Raw genomic sequence first — 21,891 nt, 5'->3', positions numbered from 1 at the left:
GGAGGTGGAGGAGGTGATGATGGTGGTGACGGAGGTGGAGGAGGTGATGATGGTGGTGATGAAGGTGGAGGAGGTGATGGCAATAATGGAGGTGAAGAAGGTGATGGAGGTGGAGAAGGCGTTGATGGTGGTGATGGAGGTGGAGGAGGTGATGACGGTGGTGATGGTGATGATGGCGGTGACAGAGTGGAGGAGACGTAGGAGGTGGAAGAGGTGATTACGGTGATGGCGGTGGAAGAGGTGATAAAATTAGTAATATAGAAAGTGGAGGTGGGCGTAGACTGAGGTCACAGGTGGTGGTCATGTAATGGCCACTATGATGAGGAGGAGGAGGGGAAGAAAGGACTAGCGAGGATCCACACCCTGCCCACCTGGAGGCCTCAAGACAAGGAGAAGAGGGACGCTGTGCTTACCCCAGCCCAGCACACAAAGCTTGAGCACGTATCTTCGGATGTAGGTGTTGTAGACACGCCCAAGGAGGAGGTAGAGGTTGAAGCCCTCGATGGCCATCCAGGTGAGGCAGCTGAGCAGCGCGTAGTGCAGGACTGCGGCCAGCACCGTGCACGCTGACCCGGGCACAGGAGACGTGGCGAATGTGGGGCTCAGCAGGAAGGTGATGTTCAGGAGCAGCACAGAGGCGTGCAGGTTCATGTGGATGCGTGTTAGGGAGTCACTCTGCTTCCTGCAGGTGAGAGTAAGGCCCTCCATGGCCCAGGGACATCACCCAGGCTGCACCACCCGAAGGGCACAGAGGTGCACACTGATGGGGAATCTGAGGCGAAGAAGGGGCAGGGATCCCACAGCAGCTGGTCTCCCACCTCCTGGCCCCCACCCCCTTGAGAAGCCCACCCAGTTCTAGTGGACTAAATGGGACACAGTGGAGGTGATGTGCCAGGTGGGGCACATTCCCAGCACTGTGGCAGCAGAATACCTGGCGTGGAAGTGCAGCAGGACCGTGAGCAGTGAGGCCACAATGGAGATGCTGCAGCCCACGAGGGAGATATACGTGAGTGGAGCCAGCAACTCTGCAGGGACCAGGGCTGGGGAGAGTTGCTGCGGGAAGGAAGAGGGGCTGGAGGCCAGAGCATAGCATCGCCCTCCCTCCCAGCCGCAGTCAGAGGGCCCTCCCGAGGCCTCTGCTCCAAGTCCCTTTCCCCACAAGCCTAGCCACGAACCTGACTTGAACAAGGCCATGGCAGATACGGTGAGTTTCACCCCTCCACAGTTCCCCTCTCCCCCTTCTTCTATGAATGCCTCCCTTCCCCCATTCCCTATGCACCTGGGAGTCTACACCACCCCTTTACCCTCTCTGTGAAGAAAGGTGTGCCAGGCCTGGCCTAGCAGGGCCTTCCCTCTTCTTGCCAATAGTGCTTGGTTCAGGGATGAACACATGGCTGGCAGAACTGGGTAAAAGATCTTATTCCACTGGCCTGAAAGCTACCAGGGCATGAGCCTGGAACTGCTGCCAGCCATATTATTAGCTCATAAGGAGATCCTGTTTGAGGGCTAAGCCAGCACAGAGCAAGCACAGTTAAGGGACAGAGGTAGAGTACTATCTTAGTGATCTTAGTGATCAGCCCCTGGATCAAGCCATGCCTGAAGCCTAACCCAGCCTTTTCAGAAACATGAGTCCATAAGGTTTGTTTTCTTCTGTTTTTTTTGCTTAAGCCCTTTTCAGTTGGGTTTTCTGTTCCTTGCACCAGCTTTTGCCTTGCTCCTCTGCCACAGACGCAGGGCCCTCTGCAGCTCTGAGCCTCACTCAGGATGCACACGTACCATGAGAACAGCAAAGTAGGTGAGGTGGTTGCAGCGGCAAAGCACCTGAAAGGGGGAGGGCTGCTCTGTATGACAGCCCTCAGAGCTCCAGGCCCCCCAGTGCTGCTTACTGGCTCCCTCCTTCCAGAAGACACAGGTCATGGTGTAGCCTTCCTGTGGGGAGATGCCGGGGTCAGTCCAAGGGTGCAGAGGAAAGGCTGTGGGTCAGTGTCTGGGAGTCCTGGGGGCCAACAGTAACTCAACTGCACATTTGCCAACATTTTACCAGGCACTGGCTGGCCTTTGGTCTCAGTCTCAGATTCCAGCCCCAGCTCCATCAGGTACTCTCAGAGTGACCCAGGCAAGATGCCAAATTGCTCTGAGCCTCAGTTGAGTCATCTACAGAATAAGGTCTTTCATACTCATGTCACAAGAATGGTGGGAAAACAAAAGGCAACATGGAGTCTTGAGTGTCCAGCTCTGGCCTTTTATACAGTAGGCGCTCTATAACCAGCTGGCCCCTCCCCCTCTTCCCGTGGGGAACAGCAATGTGCTCAGACCCATGCCTGGTCAGGGGAGACTCATCCACAGACAACCTAACGCCAAGCCACGTGGGTGGAAAGGTAGAGGAAATGACACAGGCAGCCATGGAAAACCACGGAGAGCAGGCAGAGCTGACCCAAAGACAAGGGGAGGTGGGGACCCTGGGGCCTTAGAGGACATGCTGGATTTCAACAGGAGTAGGCCAAAGACATTCCAGGTGGAGGGAACTGTCGAGGCAAAGCCCAGAGGGAGAAAGGAAAGGCTGATGGTGAAATTCAGAGTGCAGGGCAGTCCTGGTGAAGCTAAAGAGAAGACGGATCCAGAAAGCCGAGGCTCCGGGCTTTTCAGGAATGCCAGGAGCCGGGAAATGGAGGCGTTAAGGCTTGTGAGCCACCCTACTCCACCCCCACCCACAAGCACTCCTCACTTTTTCCGGGATCAGCATCTATACTTCCCCCGGAGCTCACTCCTCCACCCGAGTCCCTGGGCCATGTGACCTGGGCCTGGCCAATCCACACATTCCATCCCCCTGGGCAGGTGACAGGTGTAGGGATGGACACGTGACCCAGATGAACCTTTAAGATCCTGAGACCCTGATCTGCACTGGGGCAGGTTGGGAGTAGGGAGTGGGGAGAAGAGCGTGATGGGAAGAGGGAAAGGAAGTCTTGCTCTCCAGCTTCCGTCATGCCACAGAAGGGACAGCCAAGGCAGGAGACCATTGCTGAGATGGAGGGGGCATCAGATCCATCCTGGATCCATCACATCCACCCACAAGGGCATCTGATCTGTCACCGGATCCAGCCATGCCTGAAGCTGGTGGACCAGCCCTAGATATTTCATTGATGTGTGCCAATCAGTGCCCTCTGGGCTTAAGCTGGCTTGAGCTGAACTTCCTCACTTACAACTGAAAGAATCCTGACAAATACAGGAGTAAAAACTTCTCTCTCTTATTTCTTGAGCAGGAATTTTTAAAGTGTGATGGGTTTCAAATAGTCTGTTTCCAAGATGGTTCCACAGGTTTGGGTCTGGTGAAACCAGTGTTCAACAGGAGAGTCACAGAGGGGCAAGGGTGCAGTGGAAATGGGGGCACCCCCAGCAGTACCAGGCTTTGGTTGTGCCAGAAGCTGATGTTCACCGGATCCCTGAGGTTGTTCACGTGCCCGTGACTCAGCTGGGCCCCTAGGACGTAGTTATTGAGCAGAGATGAGTTGTTTTCATCCTGGAATAGCAGCAGGAGAAGGGCTGAGTGCAGGAGGAATGAGGAGACCCTGGGTAAGGTCTGAGCCCGCTTCCCTGGCTGAGAACAAGCAGCAAGAGTTTCACTGTGCACCGTGAAAGCCTTCCCAGCCTCCCAGCTTTCTTTGCATGTGCTGTCCCTGCCGTGTGGAAAGCTGTCCCACCACCACCCGCTGGTCCACCTCCCGTTGCTTAATGCGTTCCAGCCTCACGCCCTCCACCTCACCACTAACGTCACTCACTTTCAAAGCCAAGGTTGAACGGCACCTTCGCCAGAAGCTCCCCTGGACTGCCCTGCGGAAGGACCCCGACCCCACCCTCACTCATCCATCGCTCTGGACCTCTACGGCTATCATCAATCTTGTGCTGACGTTAAATCTCTAAGGTCTGGCTGGGCACAGTGGCTCATGCCTGTAATCCCAGCACTTTGAAGGCTGAGGTGGGTGGCTCACTTGAGGCCAGGAGTTCAAGACCAGCCTGGCCAACATGGCTAAGCCCGGTCTCTACTAAAAATACACAAATTAGCTGGGCATAGTGGTGCATGCCTGCAATCCCAGGGAGGCTGAGGCAGGGAAATCACTTGAACCCAGGAGGCAGAGGTTGCAATGTGCCGAGATCACACCACTGCACTCCCGCCTGGGCAACAGAGCAAGACTCTGCCAAAAAAATAAATCTCTAAGGTCTTAGTCTAACCATCGAGAGAGAGCCCTCTGAGGGCAGGGAACAAGTGCCTTCTTGTCTGTCTCCTGTCTAGAGACAGGCACATAGTAGGTTTCTTAGGTATCATCTGCAGATTGTAATTGTGCCTTCCTACCATTCTGCGAAAGCTGGCAAGGAAACAGGCCCAGAGAGGGTCAATGGCTAGCTTGGATTGCACTGTCAGCTGGCTGGTCTCACTTGGTGCTGGTCTCCCAGAGGCCAGGCAGTGACGTGGACACCTGCAGTGGATCCCAAGAAGGGACCGGCACCACCCTCCTTGGCCCTCCGTCACACTGACCTTGAAAAAGTGGGCGTTGGAGAAGTAGATACAGATGAGCCGCAGCTCGCTGGGGCGGGTCTTGCAGGCCTCCCGGGTCAGCTCAGAGGGGAACTGCATGGCATGCTGACTGCGGGCCTGCGGAGGGTCACAGACTGCGTCTGGCAACCAGGACCTGCAGACCCGACCCCAACACCTTCACTGCCTCCCACTCCCCATGAAACCCTCCTTGGGGTTTCCACCTACAGAACCCTCTCCCAGCAGGCTGCATCTGCTCTCAAACTTCCCAAGATCCCAGGCCCTCCCTCCATGCTGCGCAGGGATGGAGCTACCTCGGACCCAGCCCCAGTCCCAGCCAGGGACCCAGCCAATCACCCCAGGGTCCTAAAAGGAGCCAGGGTTCCTGGCCTCTCCCACAGCTGCCTCCAAGGGGCAGCCTCCGGCCAAAGCAGGAAGCAGACTCCACCCTGGAGGGGCCGTAAACCACCTCCCTTTCCACAGTTCACACAGCAAGTATCAGCCCCAATTTACAGAGGAGGCGACAACTCCCAGTTAGGGCAGAGCCTGGACTGGGGGGCATGGGGAGGGGGACAGTGGAGCCCAACGAAAATCTGGACCTTAAACCTCTGGGGGATTTCCAGGGCAGGGGCAACTGGCCACCCCCCACCCCCCCACAGCCTCTGACCTGGGGCACCTGCTTCACAGCAGCACTGGTCAGCGAAAGGCCAGAGAAGTCACAGCTCAGCTTGAAGGCCAGAGACTGGATGGTGGCTGTCTGCAAGGTCAGGTTGTGGCCTGGGAAGCTGGTGTTCAGCAGCATCTGCTCCAGCTGGTGGAGTTGACTGCAGCCCGGAAAGATGGCCAGGGAGGCCAGAGCCCAGAGTGGGGTAAGGGTGATGGGGGCTCTAGACAGCCTGGGAGGGCAGGATCTTCCCACCCACACCCCTGTCACTCCCACCTCCAGACCACTGCACACACAGTGTCTCTGGCACACTCTTAGTTCTCTATCCCATCCCTCCTCTCCTTTCGAGTAACTCCTGTTCAGGTCCCAGTTTACTGTCACCTCCTCCAGGATGCCTTCCCTGACTGCTCCCTCACAGCTTCCCTGTCATCACTGTTATCCCTGGCCAGTCTTCAGCATTGGCCTCTCACCCAGAGCTGCTCAGTCTTTGGGTCATAGACCCTGGAGAACCCAGCCAGAGTCTTAGAGCCCCTTCCCATGAAAATGCATGGAGACCCACAATTCCACACTTAGTTTCATGACATCCAAGATTAATGGCTCCCATTCCCAGATGATAAACTTCATGAGGGCGGTGACATGTCACATCTCCAGAGCCTAGAGTCAGGTATGCAGTAGGTGCTCAATAAAAGTGCTGGAAAATGCCCAGTTAAGAGTCTATACTGGACCAACCCGGGCCCACTGATTCGAGGTGCAGGCTTGGGGTGGGAGGCACAGCTGAGTCTAAACAGGAGAGAGACACGTCCAACTCACCCAGGAAAAGAAAGCGAGCTCCGGGCCCTGGGCGCCTCCATATTCTTCATGAGTCGCAGCTCCTTCCGTGGCTCTGCGGGGACACACCTCGCCCTCAGCCTGTCTCAGCTGCCCCCTGGCTCCGTGGCCTCTAGGCTTTCCATCCCAGACTGAGGGTCTGGTTCACAAGCAGCTCCTACTGCCCCCAGGAAGCCTAAGTGGCCCCTTTTGATCCCCCGTGGTTTGACGCCTCCCACCTTTGCACCACAGTCCCAGCCTGGGCTAGGGCTGCCCCCGGTTCAGCAGAGCCCCCTTACCTGCTGCTGCATTCTGCAACATCAGAAGGCACAGGCACAGGAAAATGGCACCACAGCGATCCATGCCCTGTGCCCAGTCTCCTCCAGGAACTAGCTCTGGCCCTGGAAAAGGGCATGCCATCACCGTCATGACAAAAGAGCGACCTCTAACTTTTAGTGTCTGGCACGTCCCAAGGGTAGGACATGCAGCATCTTATTTGATCCTCATCCATCCTGCATTTGACAGATGAGGAAGCTGAGGCTGAAGGGCAAAGGGACTTGCTTTTCTTAAAGCTGCCTGAAGCCAGCTCTCTTAAAACTGCAGACTCCATGACCACCTAGTAATGCTACCATTAGCAGCTCTGCTTGACACACGCCCCCTCCCAAAAAACAGTCTCTCTGGGGGCTTCGCCAGGACCCCAGCCTCTACGCAGCAGGGAGGTGTTTGGGAGAAAGCAACATGCAAAACCCATCCAGCCCTGCCACTAACTCATCATGTGGCTTTGGGTAGGATCTGTCTCTCTCTCTGCCCTCATTTTCCTCCATTTTAAAATGAACTAATAAACTTCTGCTTCAATGGAGCAAATTTATGTCTGCCCCTTAAAGCCCCACTAAAATGAGAGGGAGTGAATAAAATAGGCACAAAGCAGCAGAACAAGGGGAAAGAAAACACGCATGAAAAACAGTACAATGGGGAAGAAAAGAGGCACAAAGCCTCTCGGGGAGCTGCTGGAGGATGTGCTCCAACAAAATGAGAGAGTAAATCATGAAAGAAGACCCAGGGCACAGGGGTTCCTGTACCCTACCGTGAGAGAGGTAAAACTACTCCCCAGAAAATGGGCACAAGGACAGAACAATGGGAAAGAAAACAACCACAGAGAGGGGAGATGTCAGCAAAACTTCGGAGGCTACAAAGTCGGTGTCACATTGTAAGACGTTTAGCAGACCAAAAAATGTTGACCCCAAGTGCCTGCGGTGGGGAAAGGTAGGATGCGGGGGGAAGACGAGGAGAAGCTTCATCTTGGAAGCACTTGAGAACTGGAAGCATCAGGAATTTCTGAAGTGGGGATGAAGGAAAAGGCTAAAACAGGGATTGTTGGCCGGGCACGGTGGCTCATGCCTGTGATCCCAACATTTTGGGAGGCCGAGGTGGGAGGATCGCTTGAGACCGGGAGTTTGAGACCAGCCTGGGCAACATTGCAAAACCCTGATTCTACAAACAAAAAAAATACAAAAATTAGCTGGGTGTGGCGGCCTGTGCTTGTATCCCCAGCTATTCAGGTGGGTGAGGTGGAAGAATCACCTGAACCCAAGAGGTGGAGGCTGCAGTGAGTCAAAATCATACCACTGCACTCCAGCCTGGGCAACAGAATGAGACCTTGTCTCAAAACAATAAAAAAAAATAAAATAAAAACAGGGATTGTTGGTTGTAAGGCTTTAAAATGCTCAACTCAATCCCCAGATCTCCCCAGCCACCTCGAGTATCCGGGAGTTTCCTCAGCATCCCACCAACCCCAGTCCTGCTCCACACAAAGTTTACTCTCTGGAGAGAGGATTACCATAGAGAATCAGAGGGAAAGGGGCAATTAAACAGTATCCCCTCCCCACGTCCTCCCCCCATCAGATTCCAGAAGACTGCAGCAGCCAGGGTTATGCCCTGAGGCAGGAGAAACGTCTGAAGAGCTGAGCATTCCAAGAACAGCATCCTATAACTACTGCCATTTTTATGTTCCTCAGTGTCATGCGAGACCTCACTTACAGTGACATTTCACCAGTCACCAAGCTCTGCCAAGCAATTAGGTTTTTAGTGCTCCACTCTTAAAGATGAATGATCAACCAAGGATTACTGAGTATTTCAAAACACACACCGTTTCTTGAGAAGCTGCTGGAGGATGTGCTCCAACAAAATGAAAGTCAATCATGAAAGAAGACACGTCCTGTATCCTACCGTGGGAGAGGTAAAGCTACTCCCCAGCCAATGTGTGAAGGGAAGGCCCAGGTTGATGTCAAGCAGCAGGACTAGGGCATTTCCCATCTGGAGGGGCAGGAGAAAAGAATGCCCCTGGAGGGAGGTCTTCAAGAAAAAATTAGGAAGAGGAAAAGGAGAGGAGAGAGACTATCCAATAGGTTTGGGCATCTAGAAAAATTGTTTTCTGAGATGTCTTACAGAAAATTTGTAAATACAAAAATAAAAAGAAGCAATTAATTTCAAGAAAACCAAGTTGTACAAGAAAGAAAATAGAATGCTGCTACACAACTTGACTTAATATGGAATGGAATGTATATAGTCATAATCGAAACATTGAGTGGGAGATTTTTTTAATTGTGTAAAAACCATATTAAGATGATTTTGATTTCCACTTAGAAAGTAGAGAGCCACATGGGAACATTGTTTCCATCATAGCAAAGGGAAAGCCAAATAATGTACAAATTTTTTTTTTTTTTTTTTTTTTTTTTAGCTTACTGGAGAGCTGAGGTCACAGGCCACCAAGTAAACTGGTTTCTGGAGATAACCAGAACATGTTATCTTTTTTGGATGAAACACATGATCTGTTTCACACTGACAGAGCATGGAGGAACAGGTAGTTGCCACAAATGTAGATAAGGAGAAAATGACTAATACCTTAATGAATTCCTAATGGCTGAGCATTAGCGAGAGTGGCAGTTTACTGGGAGCCCTAGACACAAGATAGCCTGTGCCCTCTAGACAGCTTCCTCCTACGGTCCTCCACTGGACGCCCATGAGAATGACGTGGCATGGGACAGGGCCCGAGAGAACCCCATGATGACATAGCCATGCAGAACGTGCTGGAGCAGGAGGACCTGGAGAAGTGTATCTGTGCTCTGGGGCCTGCCTGAGTGCACACTGGGAACTGGCTGCCCCTGAGAGATAAACACCTGCACCCTGGCTTTGCTTTGATGTAAGATGCCCATCCCACAGGTCCCTGACCTGCTACAAGGCAAATGTGGACTGCCTCTGCTGGAGGAGAAGACCCTCCAACCACTGCTACAGTGACACTACGCAAAAGCCATCAGGGCCGGGTGCTTTGGCTCATGCCAGTAATCTCAATACTTTGGGTGGCTGAAGTGGGTGAATTGATTGAGCCCAGGGATTCAAGACCAGCCTGGGCAACACAGTAAAACTCTGCCTCTAAAAAAAAAAATTAGCCAGGTGAGATGGTACACGCCTGTTGTCCCAGCTACTCAGGGGGCTGAGGTGTGAGAAACACCTGAGCCTGTGAAGTTGGAGGCTGCAGTGAGCTGCGACAGCACCACTGCACTCCATCTTGGGCAACAGAGTGAGACCCTGTCTCAAAAGAAAACAAACAAAAAAAAGCCACTGGACACTGGCAAGGAAGAGGACACCCATTAGTGCCCAGGACTCTGCACTGCTATAAAACAGAGGGCGGTGCCTACCACTGCGAAAAGAGCAGGAACCTCACTCCCACTCAAGATCCCCCAACTAATAAGGCAGAGTTTCGTTCCCAGGGGGGTGAAGCAGAGGAAGTCTGCCTGGATTCTAGTAACTGCACTGCATAAGAGGCAGAGGTTCTCAACAACCGGAGGAGAAACAGGAACACGGAGAAAGCCCCGCTCCTGGGGCTCAGGCTCAAGACTGTCTAAGGCTGAAGCTAGAGCAGGGGAATTAAGAATTCACTGCCTCTACCACAAGCCTTGCACCAAGCATGAAGTAACAGCAGTCTACCGCTGGGGAAGAGACTGCAACAAGAAGAGAGGTTTCCTCTGTGTTACATGCATGCCATGCTGAGTGCGGAGCGGGAATGCTGGGAAAATTCCTGTGGGACTCAAGTCCTCATACTGAACACAAAGCAGGGACAGTCCACCACTGGAGAAATCTGGAGCCTGTAGAAGGTAATTAGAGCAACAACAAAACCTAAATCCATCTGGGCACTGTGGCTCTTGCCTGTTATCCCAGCACTTTGGGAGGCTGAGGTAGGAGGACCATTTGGGCGCAAGAGTTCAAGATCAGCCTGGGCAACATAGTGAGACTCCATCTCTAAATAAACAGATAAATAAATAAAACGTAAACCTTAATCAACTACAGATTAAATTGACTTGATGCCCTATACTACAGCCATGACATAAGAAATATTCCAATTTCTAGGCATAAATATCATTTACTTTACTACTGTTCTATTACACACAATGCCTGGTAACTAATCAAAGATTTTAAGACACACAGAACCAGATCTAGAGATGGCCAAAATGTGGGAACTATCAGATAGAAACAAGCTAGCTATAATAAATATCTTAAAGGGTGGAGTGAAAAAGGTAGATAGATAGGAACAGATAGGAAATTTCCACAGAACGATGGAAACTATTAAGGCTAGTCAAGCAGAAATGTTAGTAATGAAAACCTCAATATCAGTGATGAAGAATTCCCTCAATGGGTTTATCAGCAAGCTGGACACAGCAAAGTAAAGAATCTTTGAACTTGATGATAGTGTATAGAAATTATCCAAATTGAAATATAAAGAGTAAGAAGAGTGAAAATAAATACCAACGGACTACCCAAGAACTGTGCAAATGGTCTGTATATATATAATTGGAATCCTAGCTAAAGGAGAGAGAAGAGAGAAGAATAAGTAGAAACAGAAAGAAAAGAAAATTTTAAATGGCCAAATATTTTCCAAAATTAATAAAAAACAACAAACCATGATCCAAGAAGCCCTGCAAAAGCCCATGGAATAAAAGCAAAGAAAAACACATCTAGATACATTCTAGTCAAACTGCTGCAGAATCAAAGATAAAATCTTGAAGTCGGCCAAAAAAAAAAGACTCATTGTACCCAGAAGATAAAAGATGCAAACTACAAGAGACTTCTTATCAGAAACTATACAAAGCAGACGATAATGCAGCCACATCAATCAATAAAAATCTGTCATTCTAACACTCCATGCCCAGTGAAAATATCTTTCAAAAATGAAGACAGGGTCGGGTGCAGTGGCTCACATCTGTAATTCCAGCACTTTGGGAGGCTGAGGTGGGTGGAGCGCTTGAGCCCAGGAGTTCAAAACTAGCCTGGCCAACATGGCGAAACCTTGTCTCTACAAAATATACAAAAATAGCCAGGCGTGGTGACATGCACCTGTAGTCCCAGCTATTCAGGAGGAAGGCTGGAGGATCACTTGAGTCCAGGAGGTCAAGACTGCAGTGAGCCATGATCATGCCATTGCACTCCAGCCTCCTGGATGACAAGAACAAAACCCTGTCAAAAAAAAAAAAAAGTAGACAAAATAAGAACTTCTTTAGATGAGCAAGGAGTTAGAGAATTCACTGCCAGCAGATCGGCACTAAAATAAATATTGAAGAAAATTCTTAGGGCAGAAGGAAAATTATGCCAGTTGGAAATAAACTTACACAAAGAAATGAAGAGTAGTGAAACTGGCAAAAATGTGTCAAATATAAAATAAATTTCCTTGGTTTTAATATCTGTTTAATGCAAAAATAGTAACAATGCATTGTGGGGATCACAGTATATGTAGAAGTAGAAGAGTACCACAAAAATAGCACAACAGGCAGGAAGGAGGAAATGGACGTATTTGGTTGTGAGGTTATTAAACTATATTTTAAGTACCATAATGTTATTCGAAGGTAAATTGTGGAAAGTTAAATATATGTATTTAAATCCTAGAGTGCCATTACAAAAAAAGAGAAAATGATAAGATATAGCCAGTAAGGCAATAGCAGAGATACAAGAATACTATGGGAGCAGTGTGAAGAAGAAGAGGTGAGAATGACCCCCGGACCGACCAAAGCCCGCGCACCCCTGCATCCTGCGCACCCCTGCATCCCATGCGCCCCTGCATCCTGTGCCCAGATCCTACAACCCGCTGCCGTAGCCGCCGCCACCATGCCCAAGAGAAAGGCTGAAGGCGATGCTAAAGGAGATAAAGCCAAGGTGAAGGACAAACCACAGAAAAGATCTGCGAAGTTGTCTGCTAAGCCCACTCCTCCAAAGCCAGAGCCCAAGCCTAAAAAGGCCCCTCCAAAGAAGGGAGAGAAGGTACCCTAAGGGAAAAAGGGAAATGTGGCTGCTGGCAAGGAGGGGAATAACCCTGCAGAAAATGGAAAATGGAGATACCAAAACAGACCGGGCACAGAAAGCTAAAGATGCCGGAGATGCCAAATGCAGTGTGTGCATTTTTTTATAACTGTGTAGTTCTGGTGACTGTACAGTTTGAAATACTATTTTTTATCAATTTTTACAAAAATGTAGAATTTTGTTTTACCTTTTTTTTAAGCTATGTTGTTAGCACACGGAACACTTCATTGCTGTTTTGCGGGGAAGGGGCATATGTCACTAAAAGAATGTCTCTGAATCTGGACTGATACAGGGAAAACACCTTTCCCTTCTAGTTTTGAGAGACTTCCTCTTGGCTCCCAGGAAGAGGGATTCCCTGACTTTGACGCACATGGCCACCTTGGCACACAAAAGCCTTGTGCTATGGAAAACCAAATTCGTTTTCATGTCCTCTTCTCCCTTTCTGTCTTTCAGCATAGACTTAACTCCCTTAAGCCAACTCATCTGTTGGGATCTGACCCCCAGTCATTGGTTACCACTGTGTCAGGCAATCTGGACTTTCCAGTGATGCCACTGAGATGGCCCCTGTCAAAAGACCAGTGGTTCCACTTCTGGATTGTGGATCTTCAGAGAAATTCTGGTATTTTCATTTTATAACTGTAAGTGTTGCTTTGTCAATTTCTCCCTTTAATGTTATAAATTTTTGCTTTATTTTTCAAAGCTTCTGTTATTAGGTACACACACATTAAAGATTATTAAAGGAATTATTATGAGCCAAAAAAAAAAAAGCGTATCTCAAAATGTTGCATGCTGTGGGATTCAATTTGTATAACAGACTTGACATGACAAAATGATAGAGATGGAGAACAGATAAGTGGTTGCAAAGGGTTAGGGCGGGGGAGTGTGTTTTTTTAAAGGCCTACCACAAGGGATCCTTGTGGCGATGGAGCAGTTGTGTGTCTTGATCATGGTGGTGTTTACAGGAATCTTTTATTTTATCATGTCATAAAATTGCAAGGAAAACAGTTTGGCACTTTCTTATAAAGTTAAAATGCACTTACCAGGGGCCGGGCGCAGCGGCTCACGCATGTAATCCCAACACTTTGGGAGGCCGAGGCGGGAGGATCACGAGGTCAGGAGATTGAGACCATCCTAGCTAACACCGTGAAACCCCGCCTCTACTAAAAATACTAAAAATTAGCCGGGTGTGGTGACACGCGCCTGTGGTCCCAGCTACTCGGGTGGCTGAGGTAGGAGAATCACCTGGACCCAGGAAGCGGAGGTCGCTGTGAGCAGAGATTGTGCCACTGCACTCCAGCCTGGGCAACAGAGTGAGACTTCGTCTCAAAAAAAAAAAAAAAAAAAAAACACTTACCAAAGAACCAGCATATGAAAATGAGTGTATAAAACAGGCGAAATCAGAATGAAGTTTGAAAACTGTACCAAAGACAATTTCCTGGCTTTGAAATTATACTATAGGCATGCAAGATGTTACTACCAGAGAATAAGTGAAGGGTGTACAAAACCTTCTGGACAATTTTTTGCAACCTTCTGTGAATTTATAATTTTTCCAAAATTAAAAGTTAAAATATGCAACAGATTGTCATTTCACTACTAAGAATTATCTGTATTCTTTAAAAAGAAAATGTGTACAGCCAGGCGCCATAGCTTGCACCTGTAATCCCAAGCTAAGGCAGAAGAATCACCTGAGGCCAGGCCAATCATTTGGGGGGCCAGGTGCAGTGGCTCACATCTTAATCACAGTACTTCAAGAACCAGCCTAGGCAACATAGCGAGACCCAGCACAGGGGGTCACAGAAGACTGGGTTCTTATTTATTTGGCTATTTGCAGGGTCCAGCCTCGCAGGGTCCAGTGGGTGTTCTTTTGCGTGCAGAGACAATAGATCGCAGGAAAGAAAGACACAAGACACAGAGATAAGAGAAGAACTCAGCCAGGCCCTGGGGACCACTACTACCAAGGGCGGAGTCCAGTAGTGGCCCCGAATGCCTGGATGCGCTGATATTTATTGTATACAGGGCGGGGGGCAGGGTAAGGAGAGTGACTCATCTGACGTGATGGATAGGGTCAAGCAAATCACATGCTTACAGTACGGGGCACCCCCCCCTCTCAGGGAGCCGCTGCAAGGAGGGGTGGCACTTAGGTCAGCATCTCTCTATGCACTCATCAGAAAGATCAAAGGCTTTTAGGATTCCTCTATTCTTACTTCTCATGACTTCTAAGAACTTAAGAAGAGCACCGGGTGAGAAAGCAGAACATGAAAGTGACAAGGATGGTGACCGTGGGAGCACAGCACCACAGAGAGGCATTTAAGCCCCTGGATGTCTGTGGGCAGGCCTGGCTAATGTCGGGCCTTCCTCAAGACCCGGGCAGAGCAGAGTGTTCTCTGGACTCCCCTAGTGAAAGGGAAACTCCCCTTCATGGCCTGCTAAGTAACGGGCACCTTCCCAGGCACGGATGTTACCACAAGGCTCTCACTCTCGCTTCCTGATCAGCCTCACAGGTCCCTTCAGTTCCTAACTATATTTCACCTGATTGTCTATACCGTAAGACTAAACTAATTATATGCTGTAATACTAAAGCGAAGATTAATAAAGAATCGTGATTTAATAGGATTATATAATTGATTTTGTGATTGTTTCTAAATATATTTTGTATCATTGCTAAAACTAAGTAATCAGTTATTTATTATACTGGGACAGCTTGTGCCTTCAATTCTCTTGCCTTGGCACCTGGGCAACCTTCTTCCCACAGCTATTTGGTTATTTATTGGCATGCTATTCACTTACCCTCTCAGAACCTCAGAGAAAAGACAAGGGAAAGGATTTGGGGGGCCGGGTGCGGTGGCTCATGCCTTAATCGCAGCACTTCAGAAGGCTGAGGCAGGAAGATCACTTGAGCCCAGGAGGCTGAGACCAGCCAGAGCAACATAACAAGACCCCCATCTCTACAAAATTAAACATTAAAAAACCTAGCCCAGCGTGGTGGCATGTGCCTGTGGTCCAGCTGGTTGGGGGGCTGAGGATTATTTGGGCCTGGGAGGTCAAGGCTGCAGTGAAACATGATTGTTCCACTGCACTCCGACCTGGGTGACAGAGTGAGACTCTGTCTCAAAAAAAAAAAAAAAAAAAGCAAAAGGGTTTGGAGAGACAAAAGAAGCTACTGAATGAAATAATTTAAGTGAGAAAACAGGTCCAGTAGTGGAGGACCTGATAGCACAGGAAGGACCTTGGGCCAACCTGTCTGCCCCTTCACTGTACTGTTGGGGAAACTGAGGCCCAGATAGACAGATGGATTTGACCTGCAGAGTACAGCCCCTATGACCAGGTCCTTACCCATACTGCTTCCAGGCAGGCACCAAGGGAAGAAGAGCCTGATCCCACCACACAACTGGGTAAATTGAGGCCAAAGCAGAAGTGACACCTCCCCCAGGGCACTCCAGATAGAAGTTGTGGTTTCCACCCATTTTCCCATGAGCAAACCACGGTCTTCACTTCTGCTTGCAGCCTCCAAATTCCCCTCCACATCCCTCCAGAGAGGTCACCATGCAACGATGCCCCACACGCTCAGCCATCTCAGTTTCCACCCTGCAATTGTTATTTGGGGCCCTCTAGGAAACAGCAATCCCTTACCTGACTTCCAGGATGGTTCCAGCTGATGGTGAGGAAACTAAATACTGCACAGAAGGAGTCTGCTTGTGTTTCCACAGCAGGTCAGCGGGCAAGCTGGGACTCAACCCAGGCCTCCAGGGTCCAGGGCACTACCCCCTGCACGCTGCAGCCTCCCAAAGATGGTTGGGTAGCTGAGGTACTGTGTAGACAAGAAAGACTCTACTTAGGCCAATAGAGAGATGAGGTACTATGGAAAACAGGACGGAGGCTTCGGAAGATAAAAATTTGATAACCATTTCCAGTATTGTGCCTGGGCTGTGTGACACTGGGCAAGGCACTTGACCTCTCTGTGCCTCAGGTTTTCTCATCTATAAAATGAGGCCAAGGAAAACTATTTCCCAGAAAGAGAAACTCTAACAACAATTTCTATGGTCGTCTCCTGGGAATCAGGCCGTGAGCCAGGTCCAGGATTCTTTTTTTTTTTTTGAGACGGAGTTTCACTCATGTTACCCAGGCTGGAGTGCAACGGCGCGATCTCGGCTCACTGCAACCTCCGCCTCCTGGGTTCAGGCAATTCTCCTGCCTCAGCCTCCAGGATTCTGACCAAAGTCCTCGGCCAGGAATGCCTCTGAGCACAAGGCTTGGGAACCCCTGCCATCCTCCCTAGAGCTGACCATGCACCCCCAAAGCCCACCTCTCCCCAGCAGCACAGGGGCCTGCTGAGCCAGCCATTCTCCTCACACAGCCTCACTTGCCCCTGCCAACCACAGTCTGGAGCCCCTGCCCCTGGCCTCTCCCTGGCCTGGGTGAGAAATCAATCAACCTGTGGTCTCTGCAAAAAGGCCCTAAGAGGCTGGGCATCATGGCTCACACCTGTAATCCCAGCACTTTGGGAGGCTGAGGTAGGTGGATCAGCTGAGGTCAGGAGTTCGAGACCAACCTGACCAACATGGTGAAACCCCGTCTCTACTAAAATTATGAAAATTAGCTGGGCGTGGTGGCACACGCCTGTAATCCCAGCTATTTGGGAGGCTAAGGCAGGAGAATTGCTTGAACCTTGGAAGTGGAGGTTGCAGTGAGCCAAGGTCGTGCCACTGCACTCCAGCCTAGGCAACAGAGTGAGACTTCATCTCAAAAAAAAAAAAAAAAAAAGCCCTAAGAGATGCTATTAGTAACCCCATTTCACAGGTGGGAAAAGAGAAGCCACACCAGAGCCCAAAAGGACATCTGTGACCAAGCCAGCAGCAGGGCCATTTCCCAGAGACATGCTGTCCCCAGGATCCAATCCAGGGCGCTCTGAAAGGAACTGCACCTCCTCCATTGCCAAGCACAAACTATGTGCTAGGCCCTCTACAGAGCCCCTGACAGCCATCCAGGGTGCAGGTTCCCAGACTCGCCCCATTTTACAGATGAGAAATTGAGGTCCAGAAAAGAAACCTCCCTTCACTTGACCCAGACCCCATGGGGAAGCTAAGACTCGAGCCCCATGCCTAATCACATCTTAATTTAAATCGCCTCTCCTTCCAAAAGCATAGATCTCTACGTTCCCCCAGATGCGAAGCTGCCAACCAGAAATGGAAGGAGGGTGGGTCCCCAGCTTGCTCACTCAGGTTGTCGCCACACCTGTGCCCATCTGGGCATGGGTATGCCCAGTGCCCACTGAGGGACCTGTGGATAAGGATAGAGAACTGGGCAGGGGAGAGTGGGAGAGGCGCAGAGGGGTCTGACCTGTGAAGCTGCCGCTGCTGTCTCCGCTGCTCCCTCCGCGGCTGTCTTATTGCTTCCGCAGGAAGAAGGGGAAGTCGGTAGGCGTCTGTGAGTGGCCTCTCCCTTTGCCCCACACCTGCACCCCCACTTCGCTTCTCTCTGCTCCCTTCACTCCAGCCCCAGACACCACACTCTCACTTCACTTCTTCTTTCACTAGCAGCAGCCTCTTTGCTTCCTCTGAGCTGGTGGTCATGCCCAGGTCACCCTCTGATAGCACCCCGAGGAGCCTGCAGCACTTCCTGGGGTGGCTGCTCCTCTGTGGAGGAGCTCGAGGGCACGGCAGCATGGCCTTACGCACTGCGGGAGACCCACCTGAGCTCCGCATCCTTGGGCAAGAGATGTTGCCCCCCTGGGCCTCAGCTTTTCCATCAATAGAAAAGGGAAAATGATTGCCACCTGACCATCGATGTTATTGATAATGGCAAGGACCTCAGGCAGGAGCTGGGTCAGATCGCCTGTGTTCAAGTACCAAGCCCATCACTTACTGGCTGGGTGACGTGGTCACTCTCCGAGCCTGTTTCCCTTCCATAAATGGAGATGATGACAGAACCCCTTGCAGCGTAAGGCTTACAAAAGGCAAGGCTGGCAGTCACCGAAGTGTCCCATGAAGCCGTCATAGTTCACAGATCAGGGACCTGAAGCCCAGAGAGGACCAGGGCCTGGCCCAGAGTTGCCAAGTGGCAGAGCCTGGTGGAGAGGAGCCTCCCTGGCTGCAGAGCCCAGAAAACGTGGGACTGGAAAGCTTGCCAGCTTCTCCTTGAGCCAGGGGTCTGGATAAGCCTGTCCTGCAGCAGCCATACCCTCTGAAGAGCTCTAAGGGAGCAAAGAGGTAGGGGTGTGTGTGTGCTTACGGTGCTCTCTCTTGACTGGGCCCCATCCAGACTCCTGGGAAAACTGTGACTCAAGAATGTGCTCTTCCAGCCCTGGGGGAAAGATGGAGAGGCAGCAAAAGGGAGAAACCAAACAGGTCCTAACACGGTCTCCCTCCTCTCTGCCCTCACTGGGGCCCTTCCCACATCAACCCAAGCACAGCTCGAAAGTAGTACAGGTGGCCTCTGCAGAAGCAGGAGGGAACTGCTCCTTGGAGGGCAACCAGCTCCCCAACCTCGCTGCACGGTGAAGGCTTTGCAGGGACACCAGTGCACCTGTGTCCTGCCTCCTGGGCTACACTCCCTCTGGGTGACTTGGCAAACCTTGGCCCTTCTTTGCACTTCAGTTTTCTTTGGTCTCAATCCAGATCTTGACTTCCCGGCCCCTCCTTTCTGAGGTCTCCCGGCCACCTCTAGGATTGCCACGCCAACCTCTTCCCTCGTCATGCTGAATATGAGCCCAGGTGGCTGTTCTCAGGGCTCAGGAGGAGGCCTTGCCCACCCCACAGCCCCTCTATTTCCCGGCCTGGTCTGTACCAGTCTCTGTGCCCAGCTTCAAGTGGGGGCTAAGTTAGTGCTTGTTATTAGCCCTGCACTCCTGATTCTGAAACTCGCTACCAAGATACTCTCCTGCTCAGAAGCCAGTGGTGAGGCTGGGTGCGGTGGCTCAGGCCTGTAATCCCAGCACTTTGGGAGGCCGAGGTGGGTGGATCACTTGACGCAACGAGTTCAAGACCAGCCTGGGCAACATGGCAAAAACCTATCTCTACTAAAAATGCAAAAATTAGCCAGGCATGATGGCGCAGACTTGTAATCCTAGGTACTCGGGAGGCTGAGGCACAAGAATCGCTTAAACCTGGGAGGTGGAGGTGGCAGTGAGCCGAGATCATACCACTGCACTCCAGCTTGGGCAACACAATGAGACTCTGTCAAAAGTAAAAAAAAGCCAGGGGTGGCTCCCTATTGCCTTCACAGTCTAACCCCCATCCAACTTCCGCTGCCACCCAGTCTGATTGTGCTTGCCATAGTAATACCCATCTCCCCGCTCAGGCCCAGCTGTGGTCCCACACATGTACCTGGGCAGCCCTCCAGCTCCTCTCCACCCATCAGGGCTCCACTGGATCCTGCCTCCTCCAGGAAGGCTTCTCTGCCTCCCACTCCTCTACAGAACATTCTGGATGCTTGAGCTGCAGGAAGCCTGCCAGTCCCCTCTCAGGCCCCCAGGCAGGGAGGAGGCCACATACCAACCCAGTAAAGCGCCTCCCATGTGGGGGCTATTCACCCTGGTGAGCTGCAAGAAGACCGTGGGTGGGACCCCTAAAGGACTTTAGATAAACTGAGTCACGCTGCAAAAACTCATTTACACACCTTTCTCAATCTTGGTTGTGTCCAGCAGAAGCCTCGGCTTAGAGTTAAGCTGTTTTAACCCCTCTCTAACATGGACTATGTCCCTTATTTTTCCCCATTTTTCAATCTCTTACTAGACATCGAAACAGGAATATCTGACTTTTAAATGTGGTAAGATCTATATAACAAAAGTTATCATTTTAGGCATTTTTAAGTGAAGATTCAGGCCAGGTATAGTGGCTCAAACCTGTAATCCCAACACTTCGGACAAAGGCCTAGTGGCAGGACCACTTGAGTCCAGGAGTTTGAGACCACCCTGGCAAACATAGCGGACCTTGTCCTTACAAAAAAAAAAAAAAAAATTAGTTGGGCATGATAATGTGCTCCTGTAGATCCACCTACTCAGGAGGCTGAGATGGGAGGATTGCTTGAGCCCAGGAGACCGAGGATACAGAGAGCTGTGTTCCCACCAGTGCCCTCCAGCCTGGGTGACAGAGAGAGACCCTCTCTCAAAAAAAAAAAAAAAAATGCACAGTTCAATGGCATTAAGTACCTTCACACTGTCATGCGAACATCGCCACATCCCATCTCCAAAACATTTTTCATCTTCTCAAACTGAAACTCCACATGAAATAGAACTTCCTGTTCTCTACTGCTCCCAGCCCTTGGCAACCAGCACTCTATTTTCTGTCTCTTGAATTTACTCTAAGTACTTCATCTTAGTAGAATCACAGTCTTTGTCCTTGAGTGACTTGCTCATTTCACTTAGCATGATGTCTTCAAGGCTGCTCCATGTTGGAGTGCCAGACCCTCATTCCTTTTATAGGTTGAATCATATTCCACTGTGCATATAATATATATTACATTTTGTTCATTCATCTGTTGACAGACACTTGAGTTGCTTCTACCTTTCAGCTATTGTGAATAATGCTTCAATGAACGTGGTGTAAAAATGATGCCCCTTCTTTTTTTTTTTTTTTTTTTTTTTGAGACGGAGTTTCACTCATGTTACCCAGGCTGGAGTGCAATGGCGCGATCTCAGGTCACCACAACCTCCGCCTCCTGGGTTCAGGCAATTCTCCTGCCTCAGCCTCCTGAGTAGCTGGGATTACAGGCACGCACCACCATGCCCAGCTCATTTGTATTTTTAGTAGAGACGGGGTTTCACCATGTTGACCAGGATGGTCTCGATCTCTTGACCTCGTGATCCACCCGCCTCGGCCTCCCAAAGTGCTGGGATTACAGGCTTGAGCCACCGCGCCCGGCCCATAATGCCCCTTCTTAACAAAGAGAACATTTCTAGCTAGACTTTCCTAACATTGTTTTATTTGCATGCTATTTATTTTTACGATTTTTCTTCTATTTGTGGCAAGTGATACAAATTTTCTGTTTACCCAAGTAATATGAAATAGCCCTTTAACATACACTTTCATCTTAAAAAGCGAAATAATTTGAAAAAAAATGCTAAAAGTAAATAAGGGCACAAATGCCACGTGCTGGTGGCAAAAAGTGGTGGCAGTGATACAGGAAAAGAGAACTACTGGTGTGGGAAATACTGACACATGCCTCGGACAAAAACCTGACTCTTCTGAGCTGAGAGGAGTGGGACGGGCTGCCAGAGAGAAGCCCCGTGGAGACCACTGGGAGGCGCAGTGAGCCTTGTACTCAGACAGGCTCCTGGAGGTGTTGTTCTAGAAAGGCAACTACAGCAAAATTCAAACAGTCACATCTGGGATCCGATATCTCATAGGGTGACCCTGGGCCAGTTACTTGAGAAGATCCTCTGGCCCCTGCCTCCCAAGTGGCTGGGACTAGAGGTGTGTACCACCACACCTGTCTACATTTTTATCTTTTTGTAGAGATAGGGTCTCCCTATGTTGCCCATGCTGGTCTTGAACTCCTGGCCTCAGGCGATTCTCCCACTTCAGCTTCCCAAAGCACTGGGATTACAAGT

At 50.3% G+C, this 21,891-nt stretch overlaps 1 protein-coding gene and 1 pseudogene across 2 annotated transcripts in view; one reads left to right on the top strand and one right to left on the bottom strand.

The window, feature by feature from the left end:
* ADGRG5 (adhesion G protein-coupled receptor G5) overlaps positions 1-18,076 on the bottom strand; it is a 25,278-nt gene extending 7,202 nt beyond the window's left edge. Inside the window, exons 1-10 of the mRNA XM_032283992.1 lie at positions 17,682-18,076; positions 15,975-16,152; positions 6,299-6,400; positions 6,003-6,075; positions 5,196-5,352; positions 4,532-4,648; positions 3,401-3,517; positions 1,777-1,929; positions 932-1,053; positions 414-682 (exon numbers count right to left, since the gene is read on the bottom strand). Of these exons, the coding sequence (XP_032139883.1) occupies positions 414-682; positions 932-1,053; positions 1,777-1,929; positions 3,401-3,517; positions 4,532-4,648; positions 5,196-5,352; positions 6,003-6,075; positions 6,299-6,362 (1,072 nt within the window). The 5' untranslated portion in view covers positions 6,363-6,400; positions 15,975-16,152; positions 17,682-18,076. The remainder of the gene's footprint in view (positions 1-413; positions 683-931; positions 1,054-1,776; positions 1,930-3,400; positions 3,518-4,531; positions 4,649-5,195; positions 5,353-6,002; positions 6,076-6,298; positions 6,401-15,974; positions 16,153-17,681) is intronic.
* Positions 11,490-13,374, top strand: LOC116555453 (annotated as a pseudogene). The gene has a single exon (XR_004270539.1). The product of XR_004270539.1 is annotated as a non-histone chromosomal protein HMG-17 pseudogene (transcript).
* Positions 18,077-21,891: the final 3,815 nt, after the last annotated feature.

This window comes from Sapajus apella, unplaced genomic scaffold, assembly GCF_009761245.1.
Source record: "Sapajus apella isolate SASKATOON/1434 unplaced genomic scaffold, GSC_monkey_1.0 scaffold15, whole genome shotgun sequence".
Lineage (NCBI taxonomy): Eukaryota > Metazoa > Chordata > Mammalia > Primates > Cebidae > Sapajus > Sapajus apella.
The sequence above is the reverse complement of the archived record's forward strand: the minus strand, read 5'-3'. Positions and strand labels throughout refer to the sequence as shown.